General features: G+C 36.9%; 1 protein-coding gene across 1 annotated transcript; it reads left to right on the top strand.

Annotated features, from left to right (window-relative positions):
- Nucleotides 1–2,798: 2,798 nt before the first annotated feature.
- Nucleotides 2,799–9,876, top strand: LOC147795479 (boophilin-H2-like). The gene is made up of 6 exons (XM_087131834.1): nucleotides 2,799–3,095; nucleotides 6,948–7,109; nucleotides 7,429–7,513; nucleotides 7,693–7,730; nucleotides 8,249–8,356; nucleotides 8,912–9,876. The coding sequence occupies exons 1-6, from the start codon at nucleotides 3,026–3,028 to the stop codon at nucleotides 9,010–9,012; spliced, it is 564 nt and encodes a 187-aa protein (XP_086987960.1). The 5' UTR covers nucleotides 2,799–3,025; the 3' UTR covers nucleotides 9,013–9,876.
- The last annotated feature ends 1,488 nt before the right edge of the window (nucleotides 9,877–11,364 follow it).

An 11,364-nucleotide genomic window follows, 5' to 3' on the forward strand; every position in this document is an offset into this window, starting at 1 on the left:
CATTAACATATTCGTCCGTGTCCTGCCCTAGGCAAAGACACCCCTAGCAGTACCAAAGCACTAGAGTGACATCAGTGAGCCTATTGAGCTGCATATACTGCTGGACAGTGAGTGACTTGGAGCATGGAGAAAGGAGTGGAGTCACGTGAATTCTGTTCCCCACACCTGATTTATTCAAGCCGGGGAAGGAGAGACAGTGCAATCGAGCCATACACACCATCTGCACTAAGCCAATGATCTTTGGAATTCATTCAAGCCCACTCGAACTGCAAGTCCTTTAACTGCAAGCTCCCCAGCTTATTTCCAAGTGAAGCCAAGACAAGTCATCCCCAACTTCAACACATCTTCAAGCTAGGCCCTTTATTTATTTTTGTTGTTAAATAATAATTATCTTCTGTGAATAGAATCCCTGGGTTTTTCTTGTTATTTTTAAATAAATGTATCCTTTAAAGTGAGGATATTTGTATTTGGTTCAGTGTGTGAAACCTTTTCGCTATCTTAGCCAGAAACGCACTAATCTCCACTGGTTGACTGACAATAAAATGGCCTAAACTAGTAAAAAAAAAAAAAAATCATGTCAGCAGGTGTCATGACTGTAAAATTATGCCCACTACAAAAGTTACTCTATAGGCCTATAATTTGTTAACGTTTCTTCTTTTCTATTACACGTACCAGAAAAAGTAAAACATTTTCATCAATTGTAATTTTCTATTTTTCTACTGTCTGGAAGAGCTGATCGAATATTTACAATACAGTGGTCTAAAGTGGTCACCTGCCGCTCTGCTAAATAGGACGTCCACTTAGTTATACCAAGGAAAGCTGCTAACGTCATTCACATATGCATCCATCGACACCACGCATGCGTGCTTGTGCAGGATGTAAACCAATCGGCTAATGGTAACATGGCTACAGATAACATGAATCAAACTACCAAAGGCCTACGTGTGGGTTTTTTACCCAGCATATCGGAAGATGTGCATTTGTGGTGGAAGAGGTTCTCAACGCTTAATTGGCCTAAGGGTTTGATGACACAAAATAATTAGATAAATATCGAACATTCCGTCCACTGAAGTTACAGGGCATCCGATTGTACTCGTGTGTCGTAGGCCTCTATTACTTCATTTTATCCCATACTTAGACCACCGCGTATACATGTAACATCTTTTTTTTTTTTTAAATCCTTTCTTTTTCCAAATGCGTGTTTCTTATTTTAGGGAGAAATCTCTCCTCTCTTCTTTTGGAGTGGTGATGTTGGATTCCATACTGGGTGGATAAACGGTCATGTCCAGCGCTTAAATACACAAGCTACTTCAGTTTTTGCACATAACGGACACTTGAGAGTTTCCTGAGCTCTCTGGTAGTCTGATCAACTCAACTGTCCAGAACAATGCAAATGAAATCTTAAAACTGGTTACACTAAATGTTGTATGCCTCCAGTTGACAACTTGAAAATTGTGCTGTGGACAAAATTACTTCTCAGGCAACGCACGAAAATGCGAACTGCAGGCAAGATACATTAATAACTGTGAGCGCGAAGAAACATTACGTCATGAACTTTATTCAAAAGGTTATCCCAAGAAAATCGACTTGGGTTCCAGTTTTGGTCGTTTGGGTAGATACCAAACTTTGCTTAATACAACAACTCTACGTTATACCTCTAGATCAAAGGTAAACTAACAAAAGGGACACTGACTCGTAGAAAAACTAATTAAGCACATTAAAGTTATTTCAGTACGTGTGGCACTGATGAATATCCACATCTTTCCTGGGATTTCAGAGTTGGAAAAACATATAGATTCCTGGGGGAACTTATCCTGCGAGTGTTTACTTCCCACTGCATTTCAGTGGAAAAATTGCCCTCAAACGCGCTTTTTTGTATCTTTCGTCATTGTAGGTATTATTTTCACAGCCTCACAATTCTCGAAGGAGCACGAAGCTAAGATGCTATATTTTCAGAAAATTACCAATAGAATGAAATTTTTAATCATTTAGGCTCTCGGATCTCTGGTAAATGTCACATTTTTCGTCAAAATCGGGCTCATTTCCTGTGTGAAATCCCTTTATGGCATGCAACCCCTAACTTCAACTTGTATTATTTAACAGCGCCACCTTACGGCTCAGTTCCAAAAAGTACAAGCCTTTGTCTAGCATATAATGTAAGTATCATGGTGATTAGTTCAAGAAAAACATTCGCGTTTCTTTCTTTTCAAAAGACCCATCTAAATTTGGCGTAACTTGTGGCTCGGCTGGTAATGACTATAGTCATGCATGGACGCACACGCGCCTCCGTATGTACACGCCGTAAACAGGATGTACATGTGCATGTGAAGAAACTCTTCACTGAGCTAGGGGAATTCAAAGTCATCTGTGCACAGTAGTTTCAGCCATGCCTTTTGCTGGGGTCCTTTCGGCGCAAAAGTTTTCCATATGCAGAAAAAGAGATTTTTCTGAGCAAGGTAGAAATCTTCATTCAATTATCGTGGTATTATTAAAGTATTACCGTGACAAACTCAATCGCATATCCGATGTAAGACGATTTAGTTCGCTTGATGGTTTCACTATTATAAATCACTCTGAACGTGTTCTACATTACCTCTTGACTTTGTTAATAAAACCAGGAAATAAATAATGCTATATTCACTAGATTATCTCTAAAAATGCATCAACTTCCCTCCACAAATCTTATATGCAAGTTCGGATTCTGGGATCACAAATAAAAGGATACGCTTGAGGCCCCAGTACCTAGAGTATCTGACGCACTCCCCAGACAAATCTCTTCCCGCTTGGCTAGTGTCGAAGAACTTGAATAAACCACCATCCTACATGTGCCAAATTTTTATGATATCATATGACTCTCAGTTGGTCGATTGAGTGGGCGGTTCTAAAAAGACGCGTGAGAAAATACCTACATTCTTGCTGCAGGGTTTCAATTCAACCATCAGCGCTTAGGCCAGTGAACTTAGCCCATCTGTCCGTCTCTTCTCTTCCACAAGAAATTTGATTAGTAGAAAACCATTTCGCAGTCATGTCATGCAATGTGTTGTGTTGTGTACTACTTCTGGCCGTGAGTGTGTATGCTGCCGCCAATAAAGGAGGTAAGTTTCCTATGTCAATGTATAATATGAATACAGTTTGTGATTCCTGCGAACTAGAACGTAAGATTTATTGATTGAAGTTCAGGGTGGTCGGATAAAGATGAGGAACATACACTTAACACTTTTCACATCTATGTTGAACACTTAAATTTGGAAATAAATTGACAATAAACGAATTTGAAATCACCAAAAAAGGTAAATATTCTCTGTGTTTCGATGAATTTTAATGTGATCTTTACAATTCGTTCAGTTAGTAGAGTTGGTGCAAATGGAGATCTGAAAGCCTGATTTTCTCCCAAAAGAAAAAAATGCAGCCTGTGAAAAGGAAACGCGGTGGAAACAATAAAGTGCATGATTTTGAATTAAACACATGCTGATGAAGCGAATTCTTGCTGACATTGGTGAGGAAAACCTTTGAAAAAACTAAAAGCTTTCTGTTGATATACGACGGCGAAAACCTTAACAAGTCTTGGAATCGGAAAGCTTTCCTCTTTTCAAGCTTAAAGGTACTTGGCAATTTACAGGCCTGCTTCTTTTGGGTTTCAGAAAACTATATCGACAAGATGCAGTCACTTATTACACGATATACATAGGCATTGTAATTGATTGTTTAAGATGAATTTTTATAGGGACAGGTACGTTTCAGCACAGTTGGTCGAACAGACGCAGATACATAATTTAATTCACACTCCGTCTTTGGCTGATCTTCCAAAGAAGTGATTCAACAATCAAAATTATTCATTGAATTCACATTGCTCGACAGTACCATATTTTCAACGTAGTTTGTAGAGGAACATAAAAATAACCTCAAACTAAACGAAATAGCTAAGAATTAAACTAAATCGTGTCCTAACTTACCAAGTACTTCCCTCGACAGTCTCTGACCCGTTCAACCCAAATAGCCGGTGAACAAAAATGGCCATGTTTGAATCCAACTTCATCAGGTTTGTATAGGATTTTTTTTAATGACAAAATTTATAACAAATTTTGTTATAAGCCTGGAGGAAGCTTCATACCCATCTAGTCTCTGCTTTTGTAGCAGCGTTGACAACATCTGCGGTGTCAATTATTTTTTTGTCTCAAAGTAAACTTGGTGTGCCTTCATTTAATGTTCCTTCAAATTAGTATAAAAACGGCCATACTTGAGAATTACAGCCTCAAAAGCCTAGGATTAAAAATAATCCCGTAACTTCTCTCTGTGAGCTCAATTTGAAATTGCATGACATATTATCGGGGGATTTTCAAGCTTTCCCATTTTCAAAATTTGTTCACAAATTCATAACTTCATTTATGGACGTTTACACCCACACGAATGACCCCATCCCTGGAGCATTTGCCGATAGCAAGACTTAGTGGTTAAACCGGGCTCTCCGGAAGCGCGACTTAATAGTGTTTAATTAAACTATTTGTACTGGGCTCGTACAGTAAAAAAGACAATTTCGGACAAAGCCTAATTATCGAAGTGGTCTTTTCAGTATAATTGTTGGTCAATTTTAGTATAATCGTTAGTTGTTCTTAGTATAAATACTGGTCATTTTTAGTATTATTATTGGTCATTTTTAGTATCATTATTGGTCATTTTTAGTGTACACATAATTGTTGGTTATTTTAGTATAACTGTTAGTAATTTTTAGTACGATTGTTGGTCAGTTTTAAAGTAACTGTTGATTATTTTCCCAAAGAGTTATCCAAAAGTTGGAATCCTTGGTGATTAGAAATGGGAAAGTTTATATTTACACCAATTGAGGCAAAAAGATGGTCAAAATATGCCCAACTTTATACCGTATAGGCAACAAAATGATCCAAAAAGACAGTAACTTGGATTTGTAAATTAACTTAGTCTTAAGTACTCGATCACGTCGTAAAGACGACAAGATAAAAAACAAAACAAAAACGAAACAAAATACAAAACGAAAAAACGATGACTTCAGAGTTCAGTAATACTACCCCTCCAACCTAGACACGCACAGCGTAAAGCATTTATATGACAGTGTATGGTATGACAACAGCACCAATTCTCAGGAGGTGAATGGTTCTTTGATCAGACATGTTTTGCGTCGGCTACAGAAATTCAATTACTCGCCTTGTCAAACATAAATTTAATAAAAACAAAGCAATAAATCGAAATGGCATGTAGCAAGGGGGTTATGACATCATTCTCACACACACCGTTCCAGTGAGTGAAATATTAAACCTCTGTTTTTCTGCTGGGTGACATTTACAGCATTCAATTCACATCACCATGCACATCCTAAACGTCTGCTTCACTACTTATTGTTTCGCAATTCGTAGCACTCCAATGCACATCCTACGTATACGCCTCTTCACTTCTTATTGTTTTGTAGTTCACGCTTGATTAATTACACCACCTGCTGTTGATATCTCTATCAAGAGGCCAGAATTAATGAAATACATGTACGAGTGCCGTTTGACTGATGAGCTGATTGATAATCCGACTACACAATTTCCGCCCATGAACTTATCGCAACAGGGGAATGGAATATCAATCTGGAAGCTACGAGGTTTGATAGTAAGTTGATTAGGCCACAAAATACAACCTGCACGAGTTACAGAACAAAATGGTAAAACGTAAACTACTGTCATACATTACAAAGCACTGGTCTTGAATTTATGAATTAAAGCTACTCTTCGCCTCACATGAGTAATTACACAGTCATTATTATTGAGCACTAAACTGTGACGATTACGGTTGAGTAGTATCATTAAAAAAGACACGCCTACGGAAAGATGGCTGATTTTTAATAAATATGTTTTTTATTATTAAAAATAACTGATTTGGAACACGAAGGGAAAACATGCACGCTTGGGTGAATTATACAGTGAAGTGACTGGATGGAGGGAGAATGGGTCAATTAAAACTGATATGTTCATCACATCTAATCATTTTATGATACACATGTACAGTTTAGACACAGGTAGCAAGTATGCAACTGCAATCTTAGATACACCTGGCATTCCTTTTAATTTCTGTGGGAAAGAACTATTACCAAGATTTACAAGACTTTGTTCATCATTAAGTAGTTTTTATTCTTGACTGAGTGCTATCCTATAGCTATTTTTATCTTTTCATTATTTACTTTGGTATGTAAGCTTCACAATTGCTGCGATATTTAATTTTATAATGGACACAGTCTTGTACTCCTGACACACCGCTTTGATGTGTAGAAATTTTAACATACTACAACGCAAACACTGTCCATCGTGTGATTGGAGAGTTGCAGATCTTCGAAGTGATACCATAACCCGACCAGATATGGTGCACGTGCACAAGAGTGCAGAGGGTCTCGTTGTGGTCAAACTGATATGCACACCATAGTGCTACTGTAGCACTGAAAATGGCAGATGACTTACGAAAAAAATGTTCATTTTATTGATGTAGGCCTACACTTCTCAACTAGTATCCACGGCTAATTTAACTCTAAGACAAAAATAAAATACATGCATGCTAGACAACAAGAGCTACCTATGAAATACAACTGTTGAGCAAGAATTGATTTGAGACAGGACAACTTAATGTCACTATATTGTTTACTGGACTAGGTAAAAGAGTGACTTCTTGACAAAAGGAATATTGAGGTGCTGTATTAAAAACATGTTTCATATTCGTGAAATAGAATAAAAATTGCATTAAGTAGCTTCCTCTCCAGGAACAGTATATCCAATCTGTCACCTCATGAGATTATCCTCACCACTGTGATCATAAACATTCACAACGGCAGACTGTTACTCCGAACCCCTACAAAAAGTGGAGGACTGACCTTAAAAACAGAACAATACCTGTGTACCTGTAGATATGTTTCTCATTATTTGTATTGTATCTTTAACACAAAGAAAAATGCTTGGAACCACTGGAACCAGGACCATGCAGTGCGCAAATGCCTAGTTGGGGATATGATAGTGACCTAGAGCAATGTGTGAAGTTCACATACGGAGGGTGTGGAGGAAATGCCAATAACTTCGCCTCTGCTGGAGATTGCATTGACAAATGCGAACGTAAGTAGATTTGTTGGAATTAAGTCCCACATAGGCATAACACAGCAAAAAATAATAGTAAATGCTAGAAAAGTGTCTGTGTTACTAACAAATTAAAAATGCAAACATGTATGATCTGACACAAACTGGAAAGATGGCGCATGGAGACATGCAGGCAAATGCCTGGTGCACAGCAGTTAAACAAAGTAATAAGGTCAATGGGATAACATCATCCAATAAAAAGAAAGTAAAACATTCTTTCCAAAGAAAATGGTGAGTGAAATCAACGTACCGAAACCTGTTTAGGTTAGACCCTCCTTTAAACTATTTCCTCCTACAGATCCTCGCTCATGTTATGACGAAGAAAATCAAGTTTGGTATGCTCATCAAGAGAACAAAGGAGGAGGATATGGCTGTGGTGGATGGTATGTAGATCTTTCTCAGATCATCAATCAATTACATCGCTTTCCAGACGGCATGGTAAAAGTACATCTGTGCCATATATCTATAAACTGTACATGTATATAGATGTTACTTCAGTAGTCTTAATATGATTAAATTCAAAGCTGAACAAGCAGTCATTCACCATTTCCTTTCTTTGTAGCACTTGCAACGATGGTCTGTTCGAATGTGGGAGTTGCAGTAAGTTAACCTCATTTGTGTTGGCTGGTTTTTATGATGAAATCCTGAAAATTTAACCTTTGTGTTTTAATATACTTTAATTTCTGTTTTACTATATGCTTTTTATGCAACAATGAAACTTTCATATTTACTAGCAAAACAGTGATGCACGGAACATCAATTTTGCATTGATATGAACATGAAACCCAACAACTGAAAGTGTCTTCTCAGATTTACATCACAAACTAACAACGCCCTCACTTGTCTGAAAAAGCTGTCAAAGATTTAAATTATGCACTTTATACCCTTTACTTTCCTCAAAAAAGAATTTTCATAGACAGAAGAGTTTAAACATGCTTAAAAAGGAATTCCAAAAGAGCTCATTGTTTCTTTGACATAAACAAAGCGAGGAAATACAAATAACTGTAATGGATGTTCAGAACAAAATTTAAGCTACTTTTCTGTCTAAATAGAAATCACGTTTTTCGAATGCGACTCATCAGTTAAATACATGTAGTTCTTTATTTCTTTTCAACTAGACGCTGTCCCATTAGTTTGCAGAATCACTAACTGTGATAACAAATGCGACTATGGTTACCAGAATGATGAGCAAGGTTGTCAGACTTGCGATTGCAAGCTTGAACCAGGTAAAACTGTCTCTAAATTTCAATTGGTAAGGCCTCATTCAAAGATTACAATTTAATTATCTAATTCAACAAAGGATTTACAAAATGTATAGACCAATATTTATCTCTATTTACTGCAATAAATATAGTTGGCATCTGTATTTCGTTACTGCATTTTTTGTGGTAAGTCAAAATAGTCTTGCTGGTTAATTTACGAAAGAATTTAATGATAATTACTCATAACTGAGTTAGGTTTATAAATGGTCTCAGGTGAAACGGCTCTTCACCCTTCTTCAAGGTGCAGCCTCGTGTGCATGAGGATGAACGCAACTTGTGTTGTGCATTCGTCCAAACAAGAACAATAAGTGTAGCAAAGTGTAGATATGTTATGGGTGTGCAGGTAGAAACTTGGCAGTGGTGACTACTGCTAACTAAATGCATAGACTCACAGTTCCAGAGACTGTTCAGGAATCAAAACACCAATTTGGATTATAAGAACAAGTGAAGGTTCCTGATACATTTCGAAATTAAGTTTACTACATTAAATTAAATTGACATTAATTTTATTTCACACAGGTAACTTCCTTAACAAGTTGAAGTTCTACTGTCAAGAGTTTTGCAGCTTCTGCAGATCTAACAGTAAACTTCAATGCCCGTCCGAGTGTGACTGTTACTAATGACAGGTATCATTCATGTCAAGGACCAGGCAGTAGTTTTGTTGAGCACTTTCGGCATGATCACATTTATCAAAATCCTACTGAAGGAATAAATTACAAAAATAGCCATTACCTAAAGTTCAATGAGAATGCCCAAATGTTTTCTGAAAGCAAAGTCCATTAAAGGGCATTAAATAAGATAGAGTAACTTATTCTCTACAAGCCTGTTCTTTGAACAAAAATAGAGTAGTTTGATTATTTTTTTAACTTTGCTCAACTACCTGCTGAATTGACTGCATGACTGGCTGATTTGCCAATTCAACAAGTGTTCTGAAATGTAACAGCAACGAGATACCTATAACAATTTCTCAACATCACTATGATCAATCTGATAACGATGAAAATAAATCAGGCCAACTAAAAGTCGAAGTCATTTCGAGTAATATTTAGGACAATAAAATTGTGCGACTACGTTATCTACTTAATAACCTTGACTGCTAAAGTAATATTTGATGTCTTGAGTACAAGTGTCAGTAATATAGCTGTAAAACAGTTTAACATTAAAATCCAAATACATGCATGTACCTGTCTACATGTTGGGGAAAAGTTCGGGCGTGAACTATAGTTCGACCAGTAGTCAGTGGCTTTTTAAAAATGCGCTCGCTCATTCTAGTTACACTCGAATGACCCATTTCATGGTTGGTTGCGATTCTCAGTTGAGTCATCGTAATGTAGTGATTTGAGTCAAGTCATTAGGTAAAAATGTCAAGTTGGGTCGTAAAGATGACTTGAGTCCAACTCAACTCTGCCTTGTGGTAGTGGTTTCAAATGTAACCAAAAATTATACGTAATAAAGAAATAAATACCATTAATATTCCATAAAAATATTTTGTTTTCCTTTAGTGTATCTGTATTTAATACACGGTTACTACACCGAGTTCCACTTCATCATAACATGAATATTGGTTAAAAGACAATATCGGTCAGCATTGCATGGAATTGAATAAAAGAATGAAGTGATACCAAAATAAATGTGTTGACAGAGTCTACTACTCCTGGCATACCACTATGAAGACCTACTGATAAGACACAACGATCCAGTTGACATGACCAATTATCAACCCAATAAAATAGTTTCAAAGTTTAGATTGTAACCTCCCAAAAAATGGCAACCTAACATGAATTCAAGAATGAGGATTCTGAACTGACAAGGTTTCTGTTGTGTTTAATGTGATAAAACCTCTTTAACAATTTGAATGGAATTGCATACACTGGCACAAAAATGTTCAAGCTTCACTGGACAGCACAAAAATTGAATTATGTACACGGAAACATTCCGTAATTTTATCATGGACCCCAACTGAAATGTTCAATAAACATAGAAGACGCTACCAACTTTATATTAAAAACAATTTCTGAGAAACACTTTGGGAGAATTACAGTCGACTCTCGTTACTGCTACTTACTTATTTATCTCATATTATCTGGAACCTCATCTTACGCAAAAAGTATTTTCCCACTCGTATATGTCGTTTGTCAATCGTACTACTGTTGAAGGGTAATGAATTTGCTTTCAATACAGTTCAAACATGTTCTTTATGGAAGTGGAATGTACATGGAGATGAAATAAAGAGTTGCAATAAAGCATGTATTATACGTTCATTGAGAAGAACGTAACAGAAAAATAACAAATCCGACCGAATGGGGCAAGCAAATGTTAAGTTTGGATTGCATATTGGGAACACCATGTAGAAGTGAACTGAGAATTTTCACTTCCACATTTTTTCTGGCATCTCAAAATCACATGATGATCTGACATGATCAAAAGCCGACATGATGCTTAAACAGGCAAGGTCAGGTACAAAACTACTGACCACTAATCAAATATTTGTAACCATACAAAAGTACAATACAGTTCACACTCCAATATCCCAAATAAAACTATTTTGCCAAAATTATAATTACAATTTTCTGTAAGCTGCAACTCTCCCGACATTCATAGTAATGAACACTCAGTTCAATTGAAATTTTCATGTGAATGGATCTTCCTTTCCTGATAATCAGCTACTGCTGTACACACCAGTATTTTTGTCTTTGTGTGTTTCATGTTGTCTGCTTATAAATGAAATCAGATACAACTGACAAGCAGTGTGATTAGCCCTGAGACTGGCTCCAATGGGTTGATCACATGGTCCACACCATCTTTTATGTGAATGATTCTCTCTGTACTGGCATGAAATCAGCTATTTCTATAAACCAGCAATGTGATTAGCCCATAGACTGGCTCCAATGGGTTGATCACATCATGGAGGAAGGACACAGAAGGAGTTGTAACTAAGGCACTTCAAAGCGTCCAATGATGGTCGCCGCCGA

Source organism: Acanthaster planci, unplaced genomic scaffold (assembly GCF_054643075.1).
Source record: "Acanthaster planci isolate LZ-2023a unplaced genomic scaffold, COTS_SCS Contig17, whole genome shotgun sequence".
In the NCBI taxonomy this organism is placed as follows: Eukaryota; Metazoa; Echinodermata; class Asteroidea; order Valvatida; family Acanthasteridae; genus Acanthaster; species Acanthaster planci.